Source organism: Hydra vulgaris, chromosome 10, assembly GCF_038396675.1.
Source record: "Hydra vulgaris chromosome 10, alternate assembly HydraT2T_AEP".
NCBI classification, from domain to species: Eukaryota; Metazoa; Cnidaria; class Hydrozoa; order Anthoathecata; family Hydridae; genus Hydra; species Hydra vulgaris.
Window position 1 is genome coordinate 19395366 of NC_088929.1, and position 27100 is coordinate 19422465.

Consider the following 27100-nt stretch of genomic DNA (forward strand, 5'->3'; position numbering starts at 1 on the left):
GACGCAATATTCTAAAAAATTTATTGAAAATTTATATTGAACTTTTAGAGATAAAGTTACTACATTTTTAATAAAAAAATAAAAATAATTATAACATACTTGTTGCTATTATAATTATTATTATTACTGCTTATTATCATTATTATTTGGTTTTTGCTTCAAGCAACATTTTAACATAAAAAGAAATAATAAAATAAATAATAAAAAATGGTTGAGTTGTCAGGGGCCGAATTAAGGTTATGGCTGAGGAGGCTACAGCTACAGACCACCACAAAAGTTAGACCCACTTAAAAAAAATGAAAAACAATTATAAAATATAAGTCCATTCTCACTCCTAGAAAAAATATATAAAGGTCCATTTTAAATAAACGTTAAAAAAGGAAACACTTCGTAAAATGTGTATTTTTCGGATGTTTAACTATTGGAAATCTAGACACTGCAACAATATATTTTAATCATTACACGAATTGTTTATTTCAGATTCCGGTTAAAAATATTTTTATTACGAAAAGATTTTTAACCGGAAAAAATTTTGTTTCTTTTTATAAACTTAAATTTTTTTCTTTTTTTAAAAATAAAAATAAATAATCATTAAAAAAATATAAAAACAGATAGGAGAAAGTATTGATAAACTTGCAGATGTAGATATGGAGTTTCCTGTTAATGTAGGATTGCCCAAAGTTACTGATGTTTTAGGTGATTACTTCTGTGTCAAAGGAACTGCTAGTTGTCTGAACATTGAGAGTAATTTTAGTACGCCAAAAGATATATTTCCAGGCAATGGTTTTAAGTAACGTTGTTCAAAACTATTGTTTTTTCGAAAGCAATCGAACGGTGTGAAAGATCAGCTGTGTTATTGTTCAAAAACTGGTACGATATGCTATGCTAATTGTAAGTTTTTCACAAAAGCCAAAAAAACTTCACTGTTAGACACTAGTGATTATTATCTTTGGATAAATACATTCATTATGTCAATATGTTTGGATAAATGCAGTCATTATATCATTATGTTTGGATGCAGTCAGGGATTCAATTGCCATGAAGTTAGTACTTTAGACAGAAATAGTATTGAAAAAATTTTTTCTGTAAAAACTAAGGGAAAGTGAATAGATAAAAGTCGTTTATAACTGAACATGTTTTAAAGGAACAATTTGTGTCAACTTTTCAAACTGATTTTAGGTGTAATCAAATTATTGTTGTTGAAACAAGGTGAAGGTAGGTCATAAAAGAAATAAAAGATCTATCTTTTATTCCTTTTATGAGGTAGGTCATAAAAGAAATAAAAGATCTATAATACTCTGTCTCAGTAGACTCAACACCAAATATTTCACATTCAGATAAGTTAGTATTAACAATTCGATATGTAATAGAAGAGACCAGTTGAACGTTTTTTAAAATTTATTCCAATATGTTAGCATATTGGTTAGAGCTTGGAAAAAATAATACTTGCATTTTTAGAAGAGAATGGCATAAGAATTATTAAATGTAGCGGAGAACTGTATGATAAATCATCTAATACGAATGAAACATACATGTTATGCAAGCTTGGATTTGCAAAGAAAAGTTTAGCTGATTTCACTCTATGTTGTGGACGTTCTCTAAATCTTGTTGGTCAAAATTCTGTCGATAGCTACCTAGTCGCAGTTTAATTTTTTGATTTCATTTAAAACTGCTTGTGTTTGTCTTTCCTTTAATACACCGATGGAATCTACTTTTAACTGGCTTTACTCCTTTAGGAATACTAATATTGAAACAACTTTTAGCTACACGTTGGTTTGCTCACCACAATGCAGTTGATGCACTGCAGAAAGGATATAAAATAACTTATTAAATTCTTGTTAGTATTTATGAATCAGCAATTGAAAAAGCTGACACGCGATTGGAAGCTAAAAGAGTTACTGCAAATATAAGACAGGACATGTATGGTCAGCGGTTTTATGGAAGATTTGACATGCGTTTCAGGAAGAGCACAAAAGATAAAATTTGTTATTTAATTTTTAATTTAATTATTATTTTTATAAACTTTATTATTTGTTTTTTTTTAATAGTTTTGTTATTGATTATAAATTTTAAATTAAATTTTAACTTAAAATTTATTTATGTAAAACAGAAAATGGGACTATCGTAATGCAAAAACAGATGATGTTGACGCCGGGTTGAAGCCTTCAAATAAATTTAAGATTCACATTTCGTCCAATTGTTTATGAACTATAATCACCCTTGAATCAGAGAGTCTCTGCATACAGTGTTATTTATAATAGAATTATTTTTTCGTTTTAAGTTAATACTTTAACATCTAATGATACGCAATCCGAAGCTGTGCATTTAGAGTATACCATGAAGAGCCTCAATTATCAAATGAAGTTGTTCAATTTGTTGCTTTGTTCAAACATTTTAACAATCAAACCATGCCATCTAAAACTAAAATTTTTATGCGAGAAAGTTGAGAATTACAGATGTTCATATTTATTAGTAAGCTTAGGCTCGTGGCTGCTTTCCCAAAAGTTTCATTTGCACTAATAATGTATCTTTTTTAATGGTAAGCAATTACAGCGGAGAATATTCGTTTTCTTAACTTATAATTAGGATCAAAAGGTTGTAATTAAGACCAAGAAGGTTGTAATTAAGATCAAGAAGGTCGTAATTAAGATCAGGAAATTTATAATCAAGATAAAGAAAGTTGTAATTAAGATCAAGAAAGTTGTAACTAAGATCAAGAAGGTTGGAATTAAGATCCAGAAGGTTGTAATTAAAAAGATCAGGAAGGTTGTAATTTAGATAAAGAAGGTTGTATTTTTTAAATTAAAACAAAAATGGAATTGCAGATTGATATGAGACATAAACAATTGAAAACGAATTAAAGGCTGAATATATTTTTGCTATTTAGTCCTTTTTCTTAAATTATAAAATGTTTAAACAATAAATAGGTTATAAACTTTTTCTTTTGAGCACTGAAATATCTTCTGATGAACTTTGAAATCTATTTAGGGTAAAACAAGTTAATTATTCTCAACCAGGTGGTTACTGAGTAAACTTTTGAGGGTATTTTGTTATCGTGATTCAATTACTTTGATTGTTTTTAATATTACTGTTTTCATAAATTCTTGCGCAAACAAAGTTACTATTATTCCAATGCTTGGCAGAAGTCTTTAGAAGCCTTTTGAATGTAAATTAATTTTGGTTTCTTTAGCTTTTTTGCTTAGTAGTAAGGTTTTAGCACGAGTTTAAAGAGTAAGGTATCTTCTGTTGGGACCACAGGTTACAGTGGTTTGTACTTTTTTTATTATCCTCGTGTGAAATTTGTTTATTGGAGGGTTCTGTTCAACCAGTGAACAAATCTCAGATAGATAATTTTTCAATTTTTTTTTCAGGCAAACTTACTGCTTTCCTTGCGTCAAATACTTCGCTTCAATAAATATCTACTAGAAAGAAGATAACCACACACACAAAGATCTAATAGAAAGGATGTAAACTTAACTGAAATTGTTGTTAATGAAATTATTGTTAATGAAATATAATTGGTGCCTTTGCAGTGTAGCTAACTGAAAACAATTGTCTTTAAACATTTCAATTTTTTTTTGTTAAGTTTAATCTACTTTTCTGTTTTGAAAATATATGCAATCTACACAGTATATTAGAAAATAAATTTCTGGAGTAAGCACAAAGCATGAACGAGAGTTATTACTGAGACCTACTTTAAAAAACGCATTTTATAAATCCGTAACAAATAATAAATTTACAAAAACTACAATTGTAAGAAGCTAAAATTGATAAAAAAAAAAAAGGAAAAATTGCTACAGGTAAAATTAAATAGTAAAACAAAATTTTTGTATTGACTGTGTTTACAAGTTCACAAACTTCATAAAAAGTATCAGTGACAGATCCAGCATTTTTTGATGTTTGAGAACTAACTTCCTGACATGGAGCAAACTCAAAACATTTGTATGTTTATACCTATGTCAAATGATAATGCTTTGCAAAAAATAGCAACTTAAATTTCAAACAAAAAAGCCTTTAAATTTCATCCCCCCTTCCTTCCCCTACCTTAAACGATAATGGCAGCAAGTTGATAAAATATTTTTTGAACTATTCTTTGTATTTACTTATATTTATCGATAAATTTTAAGTTTTATAGTATTCATAGTAAATGATAATGCTTTGCAAAAAATAGCAACTTAAATTTCAAACAAAAAAGCCTTTAAATTTCATCCCCCCTTCCTTCCCCCACCTTAAACGATAATGGCAGCAAGTTGATAAAATATTTTTTGAACTATTCTTTGTATTTACTTATATTTATCGATAAATTTTAAGTTTTATAGTATTCATAGTATTTCATAGTATCCCTCAGCGTTCAAAAATTATGACCATATAAAGTTTAAACCCACCTCAATTTTTATATGGTCATAATTTTTGAACACTAATTGATAATACTATGAAACTTAAAATTTATCGATGAATATAAGTCTAGTTAAGAATAGTAGAAAAAACTTTTTGACAACTTGTTGCCCCTCGTGTTTGGGGTTGGAGCGAGGGGAGGAGGTGAGGGGGTGAAACTTAAGGGTTTTTTTGTTCCCAGCCTCCAATCATCACATTTTTTGCAAAGCATCATTATTTGACATAGGTATAAGCATACTTGTGTCAAAATATTTGGAGTTTGCTCCATGTCTGGAAGTTAGCTTCAATCTCAAACACCAAAAAATGCTGGATCCGCCACTGAAAAGTATAGAAGTGTAATAATTAATGTAAATGTAAAACAATTTAAATAAAGAACATATAGCATACTTACTTAATAATTGTAAATAAAAAAATATAATAATATTAATAGTTTTAAGAATAAATATTTTAAAAGAAAGTCTAATAAAGACATTTTCAAAGTGACTCTTCCAAAGGCGCCCCAAAGGGGGACATAGGAGGTGTCTAACTTCCCTAGGAAATTTATTAGTCGACAAATTCGGACACTGGGATTGGCGAAATTCGATTTATAGTCGGCAGTTGGCAAATATTAGCCAACGAGAACTTTTTTTTTTTTGAACTTAGTTGGCAAAAAACAGATACTTCACACACACACACACCCCTCCACCCTCGTCCCTCTTATAACATTTCTTTGGGAAGGCCCTGGGCTCTTCTGGAACCTTTTCCCCTTTGATATCTGAATCATTCTAAAAGAAACATTTAACATCAATGTCATATTTTATATATTTATTTTTTTTATTTTCCGATTTTTCTCTACCCCAGATAAATCTAATTTATTAGTTTTATTTTCTTCTCTTCATTTTTTTCTCTTTTTATGAAATCTGCTTTGTGATCTAATAGTAATGAAAACCATAGGGTACATTGAAATATATTTTCTTCTTCCTGCATTTATCCAATTAGAAATAAGCCAAGATAAATCAATCTTAGGAATCACCTTTCTTAATTTTAAACTTGATTCAAATACACTCAATATGTACTTGATTGACGCAAGAATAATTTTGTTATATAAGATAATTTTACACTTTCAACATGTGATATTTGACAACTGATCCAATTTTGATTCCCAAAAAATAATTTGCGTCTTAAAAACTTTATACCTCTAATTGTGTTCCAGGATTAAATTTTTCAGGAAATAAATTTTTTTTCCATTAAAGTTTCCATTAAAGTTTTTAATTCAACAACCGCTAAAAGAGGAAAAAGAATATTGACTTTCATCAATTGCTGAAAATCAATGGCAGTTAGTAAACATGAGAGGTCTTTCACAAATATATTTCTTCTAAGAATAAAAAAAAATATCACCATGCAAAGATTATACAAAAAATAACTAAAAATAGAAAGGATGAGACTTAGTTGAAAAAAAAGTAACACGAGAACGAATTTTAGTAAATGGTTCCTATATGAAGCACCTTAGGGTGAATGTGGAGAAACGGAGCTCTGAATAGATTCAGAAACAAAACATAAGATTAGTAAACAAGGTAAATTATTCGGTTTGTCTGAAAATCGATTTGGAAAGTTGACTACTTGTGTAAGAGATTGAGGAAGGAAAACGTTGTGGGGCTTAACGCCTGCAGAGTCATTAACACTTGAGCCAAGCCATTCAGTGTGATGAGCATTAAAGTCACCAACAACAACAATATTGGCTGAAGGATAGAGGGAAAAGGATTGATCAATTTGATTGGAAATACCATTAAAAAAAGTGCAGTCTTGAGATGAAGAAGAGCAATAAACAACAAAGAGAAAGGTGAATAGGATGAAATGGTGCAAAACGAAAGGACATAAAAGAAAAGTTTATGAATTCAAGCCTAGTTTCCCGACAAATGGTTGAACGCTTACGAATGTAAATGCCCAGGTCATGCATGTAGTTATTGGAGACTTTGCAAATTAAAGGAAGATAACCATCAACACTAAGATCACAAGATGAGACAGCTGAACTCAGTAACAAGCAAGTCTGGTGAACTTTGAAAGAGATAAGACTCAACAGAAGAAAAGTTACTTCGAAGACTACAAATATAAGTGAATTTTAGATTTAAAAAACTTGGTGATGACGATGGTTTTTTGTGTTTATAGTGTATGATACTTTAGTCATTTTTTTAATTGGTTGAAGAACTTGACTCAAAACACAGATAATACTCAGTACACTATCTAATAGTTCCAGCAACCGCCTCATTACTATTAATAAACCCTAAGCCGTGACAAAGGGCTTCAAATCTGGTTTTGACAATGCACACCAAAAATACGAACAGGGACACAATACATTCGCAACATGGGACTGTTAGTAGTCTGATACTTTAAAGCTGTTAATGGAATCAGCCTCTCTAAGAGCTACCACATAGTTCAGAAAAGCTGACTAACGGCGGGTGTTAACTTTACACATTATTTTTTGGGGGGCGGGTGGTAACTTAAAACAGTATCATCTTTTAGGGCAGGTGGTAAATTTACACAATAATATCTTTTGATCTCTAAGAAATTGTTGGATGAAATTTAAAATTTATTAATGAATTCAAATTAAGTACTAGAAAGTAAAATAAAATATTTTATTAACTCATTGCCCTTACAATTGGGTTGGGGGAGGGGTTCTGGTAACTAATTTTTTAGGTGTTTTTGTTCCCAGATTTCAATTACCGTTGTTTTTTTGAAAAAAATTCCCATTTGTTTTAATGTGGTACAGCATCAAATTGAAAAAAACTTAAAAACTTTTCAAAAATATATTGCTTTTAAAGACGGGTTACTCAAAACGATTGTAATTTAAGAAGCAAAAAAAAAAAAATAGAGCAACAAATTTATAATAGCGTAAAAAACTTCCCAAAAAAATATTTATTTTAGGCTAATTATAAAAACAACGTATTTTGAGTTAATCATTATCTCATGATTTGATATTTTTTACACTTTAAACACTACTTTAATCCGTTTAGCATTTTTTTTAAATATCTAAATGTATGATGAGTTATGAAAGACTATTCACATTTTCCTTAAACATCATTTTTTTTTTGACGTTTTATAGTGATCGAAACTAAAAAATAAAGACTTATTGATCATCATATAAAATCCTTCTGTAAAATGAGTTTAATAGGTGATTTGATCAAGTTCTAAAAATTTCAAATCAACCGTTTAAAGTTTACTTGAGAAACTGCGTTTGATTTTTTCATAATTAAGGAAAACAAAGAAGTAAGGCATGGCTTGAATATAAAGCTTGAAAACTGCAGAGCTGCAGTTCAAGTTTTTCATTTTTATTAGCAGCTCTTCTAATAAAAATGAAAAACTTGAACTAAACTTAAAACACTGCAACTAAAATTGAGCTTATTTTTTGGGAGTAAATGTCTTAGCAACCTAACAAAAAAATTGCTATGGGGTATTCCTATGCTCAAAAAAAAAACATTTGGGATAGATAATTTTTTTTTATGAAAGCCGTATTCTGTAAAAATCAAGCAGAACTCGATAGTGACTTCCTTCAAAATTGTTTTTTGTTTTTAAAATATTGTTGCCATTTCGTACTAGAAGGTCAATTCAAAAATATCTTTCCAAAAATATTTGTTTGTTCTCTAGATATTGCACTTCAAAGTTTGACATATGTTTTATGATTAGAACAAAGTCTAAAACTTTTTATAATTAGAACCAAGTCTATACTTTTTAAAATTAGAACCAAGTCTATACTTTTTAAAATTAGAACCAAGTCTATACTTTTTTAAATTAGAACAAAGTCTATTCTTTTTTAAATCAGAACATAATCTATTCGTTTTTAAATCAGAACAAAGCCTATACTTTTTTAAATTAGAACAAAGTCTAAAACTTTTTCATGATTATTTTATGAGAAAAAACCAAACAAGAATTTTATATTTTTTTTTATAGCTTTTTCAACCCTTCCTACTCTCAACGTAATGTGTCACAAATCCACATAACTTCCCCCGTAATAACCCATAAATTTTTTTTTTGCTAATATGGTAGATGAAAGGTCAATACCCATTTTGAAAATAAACTTTTAGTGTAAACCCAAGGCCATTATTAACATTAGCCATAATGATATCACAAAAGTTTTGCTAACCGACTTGCACTCCATTTTTGAGTTAGATTTTGAGATTAAACCCTTATTTTTTAAAAGTATGTTTTTTTTGTTTTTAGGTACCAGACTAGATAAAGTGTTATTAAAAAAAACAAAAAAACTCGATGAAATATTGGGCGGCTTTAATTGAAAATAAAGATCGAAAATAACAAAAAATCAATATTTGTGTACTTTAGACGTATGATATTTTAACAGACCAAAATGTTTACAATACCTAATTTATCATTTTTAGTTCCAAACTAACCCAAAAGCAATAATAAAGTGAAGTCATGTATAATATTGTCTTTGTATACTTTTGTTTATGTATAACTTTGTTTATGTATAATTTTGTTATGCATATTTTTGTTTATAGTTTACTATAATAAACTATAGTTTAATATTAAACTTAAAATAAATAAAGACTACTCCATTGAACAGGAATAAACACAACAAATTGCTTTTTTTTTAATGTCTACAGATTTGCAAATCTACTCACTGTATATAATATTTATATTACCAGACGCAACATAAAAAACCTCTTTGAAAAAAGAAAAATATAATGAATATAAGTAAACAATATGTTAAACATTTTAATATGTTGGATGACAACAGAAGACAGTAATTATTACATATTTACAATAAATAAACATATCAGATATCGGCAAAACAAATAAAAATAAAATGTCTCATTTTGCCCCGCAACAAGTCCGCGTCAAAAACGCGTAAGTTTCAGATAATTTTATTAAACAAATCAAATATGGGTATATGGAAATAACAGAATGATAAAAATAACACACAAACTTTAAATATAAATTAAAAAAAGGCTTTAAAAAAATTACAATAAAAAAGCTTCAAAATTAGTAATTGCCATTTACGCGAGGAATGAAATGATTGTCAATCTCTTCTTTTTTTTTTATTTCAAAGTATGTTTTCATATTTTTCCTAAAACTAAATGTTTATAGATCATAACAGCAGTTTTAAAATCTTTTAAAACAATAAATTTTGGAAATAGCATTGTGATAAATGAGATCTTATTTATGAGGTCTCATTTTGCCGCCGCCCCCCTCCTCTGTCTCAATATGACCCACATTTACCTACTTGGTTTTATTTTCACGTTAAAAAATGCTTTCGACTACATTAGGTCAATATTTCTTAATATTTAGCCAAACTTTGAAATCCAAAATGTAGAGAACCAATAAATATTTTTTTCGGAATTTAAAGAAGGTAACTATTGAGCTCTGCCTGATTCTTATAGAAAGTTGCTCTTAAAAACTCGCGCAAATTAGTTTTCAAATTTTTATTTTACTATAAAGTATCAAATTAAAATCAAAAACTCGAATAATTTTTGTAAAAATATTCTAATATAAGCAATTAATGTAATACATAAAAATGTTTTGCAGAGAAAAAATGTATCTGGATATAGAATGAATATAAAGAGAAAATATACCTGGATATAAAATGAATATAAAGAAAAAATTTACCTGGACGAATCTTCTGAGTAATTGCTGTTACGGCAAGAAGCAGAAAATACTGACAACCTCTAAATATGCTCATAGTTAATGCAAAGTTAGTTATTTATATAATGAAATTTTACCTTACATTCAGAGCCAAATTATTAAATTAATTTATTTAATTGCTTGGTTTGCGGTGTGTATGAAGATTTAAGTAAATTACTCTGAACGGATAATTGAACAATAAAGACGACATGAAATACGTAGACCTGCCGCCATAGCACTTAAATATCGACAAAATATATGGTTTTTTATTCGGGGTTCATTCAGCAAAAGTTTTAATTTTGAGTCATACTTTCCAGATTTGGGTATAGTAATGTTCTAATAAAAGAAATGGATGGTCTAACGATCTTTAGGTGAAAAATTAACAAAAATGTACCTCGCATTTAGAAAATATTTTTTTGGGGACAAGTTTACACTTACAATTGAAGTAATAATTTTTGAAGATAAAAATATATTGTTTTTTTATGTAAAAAAATAAGGAGTTGTAATCTGTATTTTACAGGTTGAAATGAGTAAAACGACTATAAACATTTATTTTTCTAGCTGTATACTTTATGATTTAAACCTTTGTTAATAAATATTAAAGATTCTAAGCGTCAAATTGCAATTACTTTCAAGGCCAAAATAATAATAAATTACTTTACATTTGCAAATGCATTTATATTTGCCTTGTGATTTAGATTATTTGAACAACTCCAGGGTTTTTGTTCTAGGAGCTTTCAGCTCTCGTGTTGAAATTAAAGATAATCAATTATACCTTAAACTTTGTGAGAACTCATGATTATATTATAATTGATTATTTTTATGGTTGATTCTCTTATTTTATAAACTAATATTACACTCGGTATTAAAGTTCCTAAGAAGCATTATGCTTATTCGTAATAGATATATATTTTTTTTTAAATAGAATAAAGGTAGTTGTCGGGACACGTGTAAAATAGGTTATAGTAAATCTTTATTCCTCGCCGTAAATAAATGATACCAAGTATAAAGATGTTTCATGTTGGCTTCTAGTTAACAATTATCGTTAAAGACTTCACGCATTCTGTTACAAAAACCTTTTTAAAACTACTTTAAAAGAAAAACTACGCAACCACCAAAAACAAATTATCAACAACAACGGCAATCATCGCACATTCAGTCACATCGATATCTTTGTCCACAACATAAAAACTTATTTTTAAAAAAAGGAAAACTAAAAATGTTTAAATAAAAAACAAATGAAAACAAAATATTAAAATTTTAAATAATAAGGCTGTAAATAGTTCACGAATAATATAATAAATTTATTTCAAAATTAAACTCCAAGAAATGATACTTTTTAAATTTACTGGCTATTATATTATTCAATAAAACACAATGGTATATTATATATACTAGATGTCTAACTTCGATCGGAAAAGTGAAGCCGCTTTTGGCCTAATTAGAAATGGCTTCCACAATATTAACTTTCTAATACTTGCCCTTTTTACAAATGGCTGATTAAATTTGTAAACAAAAAAAGCAACTTCACTTTTCGTGTAATAAATCCCAAAAGTTGTATATATATATATATATATATATATATATATATATATATATATATATATATATATATATATATATATATATATATATATATATATATATATATATATATATATATTAGGGTATATCATACTTTTGCATGTTTTAATTTTCATTCAGTATGTCACTTTTCCTATGTATTCATAAACCCTGAGTTGAATGGTATAATTTATTTTGGTAAAAAAACAAGTCTAGCTACCGGGAAAAAGTTTTTAATTTACAAAAATATTGTGTTTTTTTACTAAATGATGACTGTTTATGTTATAAATGTACATAATAATTATTTAAAATATTGTTTAACCTTATGCCTAATTTTTATAATATGCTTTGAGTTTTTAACTATATCATTTTGTGTATAAGTATCAGTTAATATTCAAATATACTTTGAAAATATTATAATTACCATTTTAGATTTCATTTCAAATTAATTGCTATACTTGCAGTATTTATATCTTCCAGATTCACAATATATTAAAAAAAGAAAAATGGCATTATCAGTTAGCAACAAAACCAGAAAATCGATCAACACAAAACTAAGTGAGTATCTTGGAGGTCCTAAAAAGTTTCTCCAAACTGAACTTTCAACATTACGTGATTGTTTGCAGCGATGTCTAGATCTGCAGCGAAACAAAATACTATTCTGTGAAAAAAATCCGCGTAACATATCAATCCAAGAAATTTTTTCTAATGTTGCTAATGAAGTTGCAGAACAGTGGCTTATTTCCAACACAGAATTTAAAGAACCCATAGTTTGTGGAGCTAAAGCAATAGCACTGAGAATTAATAGAAGTTGGTCTGCATTCTCCAAGATAGCTCGACTCAAATCTCAAAAGGCAAACAAAAAACGCTGGTAACCTAAACTTTTAGATATTGATAAACTTTTAGATATTGCTTTTTGCAAATGCAGAATCGTTTACTGCAGAGATAATGATGCCCCTTGCAACGAATCTTGTGATGACGGTGCTCATTGCTTTTGCAAATGTGACTTAAATTTAAGAGTTCCTAAAAAAGACTTATTTGGATAAAAACCCAGCGAGAAAAACAAGGCAGTGTTTCATGTATGCAAGAATTTGGTCTTGATCTTAAAGAGACTGCCAAACTTAGGCTAAAATGCTTACGCAAGTCAACTGATCAAGCAAGACTCATGCGACAACGTGAAGAAGCTTCAAAGTATAAGTTAGAATCATCAGTCTCTATTTATCCAACCGATGTTAGATTTGATGATGAAAGTACAGGTGTTACAATAGAAATTAATAATAATTCCAATGATGTGATAGTCAGTGATAGCGATAAAGTCAGTGATAGCGAAGAGAACTCAACAATTAAAAATCAAGAGAGTTATGTCAAACGAAACTACCTTGATATTAGTAATGCTGCCGTTGCCTCTATCAGATTTGATGTATCATCGACTGCTACTGCTGCTATCATTAATGGTCTACTTAAAGATATTATGAAGGCAGGGAAACTTGTTAAAAATAAAAAAAAATCTCTTATGTGATAGTATGAAAGTTTTTCGTGCCAAAGAGTGTGCTATGAAGTATTCCAGAGTAGAAGAAAATTTCGACTGTGAAAGAAATATAATTACTGGAATTTTTGTTGATGGTAGAAAAGATAAAATTTTAGTTCTTATCCATGATAAAACCACAGGCACCTTCAGAAAACCAGTTATCAAAGAAAATCATATAATTGTGACAGAAGAGTTAGAGGTCGCTACCTTACTCATTGTACACCAAAACCTCAGAAATGTCTAAACCAGCCAAGCAATGTGCTATTGGATTATTTGACTGGTTAATGGAAAGAGGTAAAGATCTTAATCTCCAACTAATTGGCAGTGATACTACAAATGAAATGTCTGGATGGAAAGGTGGATTGCTTCATTTTGTGGAAGAACTCCTCAATCAAAAACTTTTTAGATCTTTTTGCTGGCTTCACGTTAATGAGCTTCCATTCCGTCATACTATGGAAAAACTTGATGGACCAACTTCTTCAGATAAAGAATGGAGTGGAGCAATAGGTAAACTGTTTTCCAAAGTAGAAAATCTTGAAAGAATTACTATATTTACTTACTTGGTTTTAATGTTGATTTTATAAGAATTTTGGGGAGCTAAAACAAAAATTAAGGCAGCCAGATTTATAATTTGAATTAGTATTTTGAGTAAGTGTATGGGGAGGGGGCTTTTGCAACTAAGCCCCTTGTTCCTACTCTACCTACTCTATCTCGTACCTGTGTTTGTATAAATGTATATATACTACTTGTAATATATCTTGATCTTATAATCATAATAAAACTATCTAATATTGATAAAAGGGAGGGGGGCGGAAGCCCTAGCCATGCATTCTGGCTCAAGAGTCCTGGAAGCTAAATGATAATTTTGTGTTTTGTAACAAATGGTTTACTTTTTACCTAATATAATTTTAATTTTTATTATTAATTGACGAAAAACATTTAAAAATTAAGCTTTAGTTATAATAGACTATTTTTTTTTTTAAAAGGTTAATTTTAAAACCAGTTTCCCGGTAGCTAGACATCAATATTTTGCAAAAATATTATTATATTTGAATTCCCCGTACCCAAATACATAGGAATCCAGCGTGCTAGTCAAAATTCTGAAAATTTAATTTTTGGCTATGATATACCCTAATATATATATATATATATATATATATATATATATATATATATATATATATATATATATATATATATATATATATATATATATATATATATATATATATATATATATATATATATATATATATATATTTATACTATTATTATGTAAAAATACGTTTTCAATTATTTACATTGCATACTTTCTTGAAATAACCACCTTAAGTTTTAACCTAATGCCATTAGATTATAATATTTTTTAGCTTTTATTTTGAAATGAGAAGATTGAATCTATTTTTAAAAATACATGAGTTTGAAATAAATAACATAAAACTTGGTCGATTCTTTATCGAATTTTTTAAAACTTCTAATATAAATCCTAGTGATAAGTTAAGTGAACTAAATAGATTATTAAAGATATTTATTTTCAAAGTTTTTTGAAAATAAATATCTTTAATAAATAAAAATATTAGGTTCTTTTTGCTGATAATAGTATGTTTTTAAGATGGCAACAGTATAATGACTCTAAACATTTATGGAAACTTACAAAAACATGGTTTTTATAAGTTTAAACAAAGTAAACAAACAAATAAAACCAGTTTAATGAAACGCCCAGCAAACTTACAAGACCTGAAGTCAATTGAAAGCCTTTAGATGCAATTGGATAACGCCATCCAACTAAAAGGTACAATTCGTAATGCTGATCAGATGTACATTGTGCTTAGACTAGTGTTTCAGGAATTAACTCATTTGAAAGTTCATAAAATCGCCGCATTGAAGAGAACCTAATCTAGTTTTTTAAAAGCTTAGTGTGCTTTTTATATGACGTTCAAAAATTACTAGAGTTTTGGAATTCATTGTATATATTTTTTTGGCTATGATGACGCTCTAAGATGACCTAATCTCTAAGATGATCTTACCACAGAGTACCACGAAAGAGTATTTAACGAGAAAGTTCGCGCCACCTTCCTTACTAATATCGCGTATATAGCTAAAGCAGGTATTAAATCTCGGAACTCTTGATTTTGAAGCCAGCATTTAAACCACTGTAAAACGCTGCTCTAAATAACAACGCGATATATAACAGTTATTCAAGTTTGTTTTATCAATATGTTAGTAACACAAAAAAAAAGTGAAAATTTTGTTCACCTAATGTTCTAGGGACTCTGAAGAGCATAAAAAACGACATGAATTTACAATTGGATTTTTAGTTGATGGCCATGCTATATAGATTTACATGTGGAAACAAATGTGGGTTTGCATCCTTCGTTTTTTGGCGATTTCGCTAATTGCTCGCCAACTATGCGAGCAAGTTGTTTTTTATTTTAATCAATTTTTTCATTTACTATGAAAAATCCTAACGCGATAAGTTTCAACAATTTATTTGCAGCATTACTAATAATTTATTAAATACAAAATTGTAGAATCTTATAAAAAAGAATAAAAGAAAATATGTTATTTGAATTCATTAATTATTTTATTAACTTATTTATTTTAAACTTTAATCATAACGAACAGTGAGATACAAAATAAAAAAGAATTATATATGCGTTTAAAACAAAAATATTGCTTAGGCATTATTAAAAAAACAACGGATAAAATAAAAAATGCTGCACAAAATATAACAATACCATTTAATAAAAAAAAAAAAAAATACCGTACAACTTTTAGCGTTTTTTTTTTATAATATAATACAAAACCAATAAAATATTTATAAAAAACCAGTTAATTAATTTAATAAAGATACTTATACATACAACTTACACACTAAGACAAAATAAGAGTAAAAAGAATTATAAAGATCAAATTTTTAAAGAGAAAAAAATATATTTTTAAATTATATATATATATATATATATATAAATACAATTTTTATAAAATAAGTTAGAGTTATTTTATAAAAATTATATATATATATATATATATATATATATATATATATATATATATATATATATATATATATATATATATATATATATATATATACATATATATATATATATATATGTATGTATGTATATATATATTTATATATAATTTTTATAAAATAACTCTAACTTATTTTGCTTTATCGTCGATTTATTAAGTTTACGTCATTACGTATGTAGAAATCTGGATGTCTGAAAATCTGGATTAGTTTTACAGCCCAATCCATTTTATGAAGTTGCTTATGCCTAAAACAAATGGTAAAAAAATCAAGATAATTGACATGTTTATAAAGGAAAAGAACTGTTTTTAATAAGATTTTTATGAAACAAATTATTTTTACAAGATAATATTGTTATAATTTATAATGACATTTTGATAAAAAAATTTTCTTTATAAATTTATAAGAAATACTATTGTTAATAAAAACATAATAACTGAACATAAAAAAGTGAAGTAAATAAAACATAAAAAAGCTAAACATGAGATTAAATGCTTAACATGAGATTAAATGCTACCCACTTTAACTTTGAGATGGTGATGATGTCGGACAAATATATGTAATGGACACTGCAAATTGTGCAATGTTTATAAATTTTTTTCTTTCTATATCTTAATCAGAAAGATATCTTTGTGACTTGTTTTCCAGACAACAGGATGAAAACTTTATTCCTTCTACTTGGTTTCAAGTCACGCTTGATGACCACTTAATCTTAATCCACTGTTAGACGTTCAACTCACTCACTCTTTTTTTAAAAGTTAAACTTTTCTACAAATTTTTCTTCACTTGAACGTTTCTACAACTTGTGGTTACAACAACGTCCCTGTCACAGTCTTACAAAAGTGTTCCTGCAATCAGTATCTCTACTGTTATTTTGTCCAAAGCAACAATCAGTTTATGTTTTAATACATCCACTGATAATAATCTTTTAGTGCAGAACTCATTCTCCAAAATAGACTATAGAGAATAATCCAAGAGGTTGAAATCTGTGAAACTACTAGGCAAAAGATCTTTCTTTACGAAACCTAAAAAAAACGTATCACATATTGACAGTGGTTTGAGCTGTATGAAAAGTTGCTATTAAGTAAGAATACCTTATGGCTATTTTGAAGTGCAAAATAAAACTTCATTAAAACTTAAAACTTTGTCTTGGTATGTTTTGGCATTCGTCTTGTTTCCTTTTTCAAGTAAATTAAGTGGTATTTTTGCATTGCGCAAATGCCTTCCCAAACCATCACACAACATGGAAAATGGAATTGAATGACCTGTTGAGAAGACCTAGGTAGCATTGGATTTTGTGGACTGTGAGCTTGTTTGACAGTAAACCACCATTGTTGTAGCCCTTGTAGAACAACAAGAATCAAGAGCAATATACTGTAAAAAAAATATTTGCTTCTTCATAATATTTCGAAGCTGTCATAACAGTACACCGTCTTCCACTCTTTTTTCTGGCACTATTGTATCAAGCTCTCATAATAATTGTCCTCTAAACTCTCATAACAATTGTCCTCTAAACAGTTTTTCTGACAATTATTTAACTCTTTAGCAATCTCTGAATTACTTTTACCATTCTTGCGCAATAACACAAGGTTGTTGCATATTTTAATCTATTATTATAAATTTTAAAATCTAAAATTTAAACAATTAAAAAATTTCATTTCAAAACAAGCTTTATAATTTAAAAAAAAAATACAATCAAAGAAAGATGTATGCCTGAACATATTTGTCACATTGTACTCTCTTTATTGTGCTCTTAATTTTCTTGCTTCTAATTATTTGGCCCTTGTTGAAAAAAAAGTTAGGTCCAATTTTTGAGCAGTTAAAACTTATTGAATTTGTAACTAACCTTCTTTGTTATTTTTCTTATAAAGTTTTCTTTTACTTGAACTTTTTATTATTAATATAGATTAACAAAAAAGTTATTGCAAAATGAAGCCAACACGTTTAGTAAAACAAAAATTACTCTTGAGTCCTTAATACAAGGGGAATGGGATGTTTATTAATTTTTAAAAATTTCTCCCACCCACCCAAGCTTATTAAGACACCCCTTTACATTATTTTTACTTGTTATCAACAAAAACTTTATATCTCAAAACTAAAAAAAATTCAGTAAAAATTGGCCTTAAAAATTAGAAAATAATTATTTCAGTCACCAATAAAAACAAAAACTTTTAGTATAAACAGGCTTTAAAAATCATTGACCTAGTAAATCTCAATTTGTTGAAAATGAGCTTTTGGTTTATTTTTCACCAGAATATAAAACTTATATCAGCATATTAAACCCTATTGAAATTATGATAAAGCAGCTGTTAGAAAATGCGCATTTGACACACAAGTATTTGTCACACGTTCAGAAACCATCACCAATGATGTCTTCATTGAGTAATACTTTACATTTTATCATACAAATAAAAATGAGTTACATTGCAAGCAAGCCATGCAAAAACAAATCAATTAAAGAAAACAAATTTCATAGTATGTTCAAAATTGTTTAAAAAAAGAAACTCTCACGCCTCTCCTATATTTGTTCTAGATAATAAAACAACACTAAATTAAAGAAAATAGGTTTTAAAAAATATTTTTAGGGTGCTACCAGACCCAAGAACATTTGAATGGGTGTGTATTATAAAAATAAAAAAATTTAAAAGCCAAACCTTGGTACCAAAAAATACGAAACTTTAAAAATATGAAAATTTTGAAAATAATAATTTTATGTAACAAAAATAGTAAAATTATTATAATTGTTATAATTAATATAATTTCACATTTTTCAAAAAAACTTAAAAAAGAAAAGTTATAAAAAGCATTTTTGCTTTAAATGAAAAACTTGGTTGCAATCTTAGAGTTTAAATGAAAAACTTGGTTGTAATCTTAGAGTTTAAATGAAAAACTTGGTTGCAATCTTAGAGTTTAAATGAATAACTTGGTTGCAATCTTAGAGTTTAAATGAAAAACTTGGTTGCAATCTTAGAGTTTAAATGAAAAACTTGGTTGCAATCTTAGAGTTGCAATCAACTAAAAAAAAACACTAAACTAGTCTACACATATATAGACAATTTTTGTAAGTTTAAATAACTTTACCTTTTAAAAAAAAATAACATTAAGCAACATTAAAGTCATTATAAACATAAAAACAATAAATCTTTTTTTAATTAAAAATTTGAAAACTTGCTTTAAACTTACCCTTTTTAGATTAGGTATTTTTATAAAGAAATACAAATTTAAAAGAAAATTTTAATTAAACGCATATAAACAGGTTTAAAAGAAAAAGAAAAAGGTCTTTTCAACTGAAGTGGCTTCCTCAGCTTTGGAGAGGTGAATACAGTAAAAAATAAAAAATAAATCTATAAATAAAAGTGTTACCTGTAAAAATATCAAAACGTTTTTCTGAAAATTTAACAAGATTTTCTAAAAACATTTTTGACTGTTTTGCTTTTTCATAAATATCTTTTATCTCACAATTAATGATGACAGTGCATTCTTCAAATCTGTCAAACAACAAGTCAACACAATTTCTACTTTTTTTTGTAATGCTACTTTTAATTTCATCTCTACAAGCTTCAAAATTGTACTTTTTTAAAAGTATTGATCCCATTATTGAAGAAACATACTTAATAGAGGCTAACAACTTATCATCAAAGCATGTACCTAAAATTTATAAATAATTTATAAAGATAAAAACATTGTTAAAGTTCCTAAAAAATTCACATATATTCATATTTATAGCTTGTTCATAAAAACTAAACTAAAAGTATTAGTAAATATAAAAATCTATTATGAAAATATATCGTAGTAGAAATTTCTGTTGTAATTTTTATAAACATACATAACTTTTCAGCCATTAGCCTGAAAGTCTAAATAAGCTAACATGTTTCACCTTTGCTTACTGTTATGTAAAATAATCAACTTTCAAACAATTATTTTTTACTGTATTAAAAGATTTTAATAAAGTAGAAATTTTTTTTTTCTTGGGGGGGGGGGGGTGGAGGGAGGGAGGAAGGGAGGGAGGGGGAGAAGGGGTTTAACAGTTATTAAAAAAAAATTGCCTGCCATTGGTGGTTGCTTCACTTAATACAAAACAAAATCAAAATAGTTCTAAAAAACAGTTTTAAAAATAATTCTAAAAAATTTTATTAACTTGAAATTATTATGGTTAAAAATAAAAATTGAAACAATAAGTTAAACATTTTGTATAATGGTATCCATCCTAAGCTGTAAGCAACAATATCTTAACAGTAATAATCTACTGTTCTCTTTTTCTATTGCATTATAATATAATAGGTTACATAAAACTTTTTTTATGAACTATATACTTCTATATATATTAGGAAGTGGGTGGGGTCCGAGCCCCAGCTAAAAATGAGGCTTTTTGCAAATTTAGGAGAGAGTGATAGCCAGGGCTAGAAAAAAATTTATAATTCTTTATATATTATAATTTTATACTTACATTTACTATTTAAAATACTGGCATATATTTATATATTTGTAAACTCTAACTTACTATCAACAAGATTAAAAGGCTAGGAAAAAGTTAACTGACTTAAAATGTTGTAGGTTGTGTAAAAAAGGAAACCATGAAGATGGGTAAGAGTTATAAGGTTTTTTTGATGTGCAAGGAACAGAACTGGATTAATATAAGTTTTTATAGTATGAAGGGGCAGATACAGAAAAGTATCAAACCCAGCCCCGGCCAAATATCAATCATGGTTGCTTACTAATATACATAACATATCTAGATTGCAAGAACTATCAGCTCCATCGTTTTTCTAGTAAAAAAAGGTCAATGGTCTTAGCTCATAGCAGCCAGATTTAGTATCAAATTTGTTCACTCTCTCACATAACTATACTTATTTCTACCTTTCATGACTTTTTTTTGTCTGTCCTTTATTTGCCAATAACTTTTATTGTTGCAGCCATCAAACTCTACACCAACTAAACCATAATTTGTTATATCTATAACTTCATTTTGTTGTCAGGGAATGCCAAAAAGGACTCCAGAAATTAGGAATGCCAAAAAGAACTCCAGGGTTTATTTTTAATTTTTGTTATAAAAATATTTAAAAATTTATGGATTTCATAAGAAAAAAAACAAAACATTAGAAACTGATATTGTGTACAAATTCTTGAAATCTTCAAAAATAATAACTTCAAAAAATAAAAACTTTAGATTCCAGGACTTTTGTAGACCGGTTTTTTTAAAAAACCTCAACATTGAACAGTTCATTGAACAATTATGGAATTCTTTGGACTTCCTATCCGCAATTATGCTTCAAAATTTTGTCATCGAATTCTATTTCATATTTACTTTAAAAACTTTCATTCATAATAATTTGTACCATAATAAATCTATGAAGTAAGAAACAATAATAGAGAGCCTATCTATACAAACCTCTAATCTAAATTAAAACCGAAATTAACTATTTTAAACTAATCTATAGCATAAACATACATTATAGTTAAGCACATTTTATAAGAAATAACTTGACATGACTGCATCAACAAAGAGCTTAAAAAGTTACAATTCAATAAAAAATTCAAAAGAAAAATTATATACTTTGCAATATAAAAGATAAAATAAGTTTTAATTATATCTCCTATATAATATATCCATGGCAACAACAACAATTAAGAAAAAAGTTATTAAAGTTATCAAACATTTCTCATCAATTGGATCTGATCTGCATTCTGTTAAATATACTTGCTAAGTTAATGCTGTAAGTCTTTTTCTTGAGAGTTAAATCTGTATTGATCTTAATTTTTTTTTTGCTGTCCTGACTCATTAAGATTTTCTAAGTCTTTGTTATATTAAAGAATGATGTAAGTGGTTTGAGCCTAATTAAGCTAAAATTAGTTTCTACAGTCATGATGATATATTATTGAATTGTTTAGGTACATTTCTTTTAACATTTGGAAACTAAGTTTGTAGTTAGCACAAACTGTTTTGGTAGTATTGGATTGAATTTAGCAACAACAACAACAAAAAAAAAAACGTGTGATCTCTTTTCTGTGACAGCTTTGAGCTTGAAGTAGCTAAAAAAATTTAACTTGAACTGTTTACTACTAATAAATATTGTAATGTCGTTGATTTTCCTTTATTGATAAAGGGCATCACTTTTACTGAGTCCTTCTCAGATTATCTTTTACTACTAACTTTAAGATAACCTATAACAAGAACCAGAAATTTAATCCATAGCAAAGTGAGCATCTGACAAAGTTCTCCCACTACAGTCCTTGTCATTTTCCTAATCTTGATTCCATTTTCTATCTCTATAAATCACTTATCTGTCTTTGTGTAAAATACTTGTTAGTTTTATAGTTATTTTATTGATTTATGTTTATAAAGCATATATTCAATATAATGTGTATATCTTACAAATACATAAAACATAAATATATATAAAATAATTATCAAAAATATAATTTTTTCTAATCTAAATTTTAAATGATCAAAACATTTTTTATGAAAATATTCTATTAAAGTTGAAAATTATTTTTTTTAATATTAAATACTCCAAATTACCAAAAAAAAATTAATACCATTAAACATTGATTCTATATCAAATTTAGATAGATCAAGCTTTGGAAATGAAGTTACGTTAAACAAACAACGACAACTGTCTGAAAAAAATAATTCAATAAAAATAAGGATTTAACTGAAAACAACAATCACAGAAAAAATTTTAAATAAAATAATTTACCAACAGACCCAAAACCATAACAGTCTCTTGGAGAACTTGTTATATCTAAGGAAACTGTTTTCGGTAATACACTTCCTAATGATAAGGATTGTGTTTCAAGATCTAATGTTTTATTTCCAGTAATTGAATAAGGTGTGGAAACCTTTATAGAAGTATTATAACAAAATGTTAAAATCTTTTTTATGACATTTTTTTTAAGTTGTGGACTAAAGCTGTGATCATTTATTACAAGGTTGGTGTCATTTGTTATGGCATGTAAGATATCCTTTTTAACTTTTTTTCCAACAGTAATAGCAATTATTTTTATGCCAGAATCTCGTGCATATTTAGCTACATTAGCTAGATTGTGTATACCATTAACAGAATTTGCAGAACTTCCAGTATTTGATACTCCGTCTGTAAAAATTAGCATTATTCTTATTGCATCTTTATGAATTCCACACCCTCGTTTTTGCAATACTTTTTTTCCTTTATCAAGTCCATCTTCAATATTAGTAAATTTTCCATTTTGGGTAAGATTTTCTAAAGCCCTGTTAAATAATTTCTCATCTTGATATTCATCACAGTATATAGTTTTAGTGGCTTTGCTTGAAAAAAGAACAATTGAAACTTTGTTTCCATTTTTAGATATACCAATAGATTTAACAAGAGCCCCAACAAATCGTTTTTTACCATTAAAAGTGGCAAAACTAATTGAATCAGAGGAGTCAAAAACAAATGCAACTTCAATTTTGCAGGTGGGGAGAAGTGGAACACTAGACGAACTTGCAAAAGATGCTGTTGAAACACTTAAAATTTCTGTTGTTTTTGCAGTTGACAACTCAATTGTAAGATCTGCTGAAGATATAGGAATTGTTTCAGTTGTTTTAACTCTTGCAGGTCTTGTTAAAATTTTAGAACTTGTTGCTTCAGATACTGTTGTTGGCTCTTCTGTGAATTGTTTAAAAGCAGAACTATTTACAGGTACAGAAGCTGATTCAACAAATGTTGTAGTACTTGTGCTCACAGCTTCTTCTGCTGTGACGAATGGCTCAATAGAAGGGGTTGTGAGTTCTGATCTAGAAAATACTAGTGTCGAAGAAATGTTTTCTGTGCTAGCTAAAGTTTTAACTTTTGCAGGTCTTGTTAAAATCTTAGAACTTGTTGCTTCAGATCCTGTAGTTAGCTTTTCTGTGAGCTGCCTAAAAGTAGAATTAGTAGGAGATATAAAAGTTGGTTCAAATAGTTTTTCAGAACTTTTGTTAACTACTTTCTTTGTTGTGACTAATGATTCAGTAAAAGTGAAAGCATCAGTTGTTGAGGTTGCTGGTAAATTTGTTTTATAAGAACTAGTTATTTCTTTTCTTTTAGGTGACTTTTCTTTGGATTTATTATTAACAGCATAAGTAAAAAGAGTCAATTTAAATGATGTGGCATTGTTAATTAGGTCTTCAGTTTTTGAACCAAAAGACTTCGCTGTATATACTGTAGTTTCTAAAATGTTTTTTAACCTACTTAATGTTGAAAATCTTTTAGATGATAGGACCATATTATTTGCTAAAGTATTTGTTGTTTCAAATGAGCTTAGTGGTGACATTTTGGTTGTTTTTTTTGATGTTGTTGCAATTGAAATAAATGGTTTAGTACTTTGGATTGTATAATGATTTTTGAATGTCGTGCTAGTGATTACTTTTGAACTAAATATGCATTTTGGAAATAAATTTAAAAAAAGACTTGTTTTTGGCAATTGATCAAAACTGCTTGATTTTATAATGCTATTTGAGTTGTTTGTTATAACTAGTAAGTATTTCATGTTGATTTTTCTCCCTATAGAAACAGCATAAATTGTTATATCAAAGTCTCTTGCTTCCTTTGCTGCAATTGCAAGATCATTAGGACCATTTGCACAAATAGGAGAATTTCCTATGTTAGCATTGCCATCTGTTAGAATGATCATAATTTTAATGACATTTGGTCGTCTTCCACATCCTCGTTTTGTTAATAAATTCCGTCCTTTAATTATACCATCTTCAATATTTGTATATCTGCCTATTTGTTCAAGCTTCAAAACTGCTTCACTGAATGATTTTTCATCATGATACTGATCACAGTAAATAGATTCAACTGCTTTGTCTGAGAATAATGCAACAGATGCTTTGTTTCCCGTAGAACTAATAGTGTATTTATTTACAAGGGCGTTAATAAATAATTTTTCTTCATTAAAGAATAAAGGACTAATCGAATCAGATGCATCCAAAACAAATGATATTTCAAGGACACATTTTTCTAAAAAAATTATTGGTAAACTTTTAATGTAAAATTTTTATAGATAAAAAAATAACTTCATTTCAAATAATAGCAATAACAATATTTATTAAAATTGTTTTACCATTATTACTTTTTTTATTATTATTATTATTAGTAGTAGTAGTAGTAGCAATTTCTTTGAGTCCTTGCATTAAAAAACACATGCACTTGCATAATCTTTTGAGCCCTTATGTTACGTTGTTGCAAAAAATTGCTCTATGATATGTCAAAGCAGTAGCATAAGTGGGTTTTATCTTAAAACAAATGAGTAAATTTAAAAATAGTAAGGGCTTCGCTTGCAGTATGCGGACTGATTAATGACTTTGATTGTAGTGTGGGAACTGACTAGAATAATGTAAACTTTTATAAAATTAATTATAATTATTTTTAAATGTTTTAAACTCTTTTTTTTTAAATACCAATGATGTTTTATTGGTAATGAATGTTTAGTTAGAAAATGTTAGCTTGAACTTAAAATACAATACTTGTTAAAAGATGTTAATTATATACAGTTATTATATTTAATTATTGTTGCTACATTTAGTATGATACTATAATATTATGGTAGATATTACATACTATATAAGGAATTATGCCGTTATCAATTTTATGTTAGAGAGCTTTTTTTATTAAATTAATTAATAGAATTTACATTTTAATTTTTTACCAAAATATAAATCAGTTAAGAAGTTTGCCAAATGGTTTCTAAACTTTATATTATACATTAGTATTGATATGGATAAACAAATGGATTCTAAACTTTATATTATATATTAGTATTGATATGGATAAACAATATATATGAATGTATGTTTGTTGTGTAAAAAAAACAATTTATTACATCGTGAAAACAACCTCTAGGATAAAGATAAATACAAAATTTGCCAAAGTTGTACTGGCTCAAAATTATAATGCATAGTTAGATAGTTTAAGATAATTATTACATATGCAAAGTTAAGCTTACTGAGAAGCCTACATTTGTTTCTTTGTATCTATGTGTTGGATTTGAAATATTTCAAATCCATTGAAATTTTGTTAGTGGTTCAAAAGGTAATGGCTGAGATAGTGTAGTCACTAGTGCTACTGTTGGTGCTACTGCAAAGATTTTACTGGTTAAGATGAGAGTGTTTCAAACATATGACTCATATGTTTGAAACAATAAAATTGATCAGACAAATTACAAATTGCTCATATTATGAGCAATTTGTAATTTGTCTGATCAATTTTATTGATGTCAACTTGACACTACAGTTTGTCAACTTGACACTATATTCTGTCAACTTGACACTACAGTCTGTCAACATGACACAACAACTTAACAACTACTCACTGGATTTTGGACAAATGGCTCAATAGGACAAAATGTCAATTTGTTTCCACTTGACAGTCAACTGGAAAAAAAATTGAAATTTTAAAATCCAGTGACTAGACAGTGTGTGTGTGTGTGTGTGTGTGTGTGTGTGTGTGTGTGTGTGTGTGTGTGTGTGTGTGTGTGTGTGTGTGCGTGTGTGTATGTATGCGTTTCTGAACTTTGTCCTGCATAAAAATGTCGAAGTAACTCGTCAAATTCTTTTGACACAGAAATAGTTCGGCCGTGGATGGAGAACCGAAAGTGTTTATATAAAGTAAACTCTCTATATAAAAATGAGATATGTTTTATACGTGACCTTTAGCAACCAATAAACGCGCTATCAGAAAGGTACGACTTTCGGTACTACTCGATGTACTTAAGAATAGCTCCGTAAAATACGCAGTTTTCAAGGGCGATAAAAAGTCAACAAGTAAAACTTTTGCCAGGTTCCACACATAATGTATTAAAAACTTCAACGACTTCTATTAAAATAGCTTCTCTTAAGTTGTATTGCGCTGGTAAAAATTTAAGTTAAATATAATTTTTTGAATATTTCAAGTTCTTCGAGATGTTGTTTAAAACGTTTGTATTTGGTAATTTCGCTGAACGAGGAAAAGTTTTAACTTACCATA

At 27.7% G+C, this 27100-nt stretch overlaps 1 protein-coding gene across 1 annotated transcript; it reads right to left on the minus strand.

Moving 5' to 3' along the window:
- Positions 1 to 16220: 16220 nt before the first annotated feature.
- On the minus strand, positions 16221 to 25842 carry LOC136086193 (uncharacterized). Its single transcript, XM_065808475.1, has 5 exons — positions 25785 to 25842; positions 22832 to 25096; positions 22671 to 22751; positions 19497 to 19781; positions 16221 to 16380 (listed from the first exon to the last, which is right to left on the minus strand). The coding sequence occupies exons 1-5, from the start codon at positions 25840 to 25842 to the stop codon at positions 16346 to 16348; spliced, it is 2724 nt and encodes a 907-aa protein (XP_065664547.1). The 3' UTR covers positions 16221 to 16345.
- Between the last annotated feature and the right edge of the window lie 1258 nt (positions 25843 to 27100).

Excerpts from the sequence above, each read along its gene's own strand:
- LOC136086193 (XM_065808475.1), bottom strand. The coding sequence starts at position 25,842 with ATGTATAATATAAAGTTTAGAAACCATTTGGCAAACTTCTTAACTGAT. Across the intron at positions 22,752-22,831 it reads TTATGGTTTTGGGTCTGTTG|ACAGTTGTCGTTGTTTGTTT; the intron begins GTAAATTATTTT and ends TATTTTTTTCAG. Across the intron at positions 19,782-22,670 it reads TATAGAATCAATGTTTAATG|GTACATGCTTTGATGATAAG; the intron begins GTATTAATTTTT and ends TATAAATTTTAG.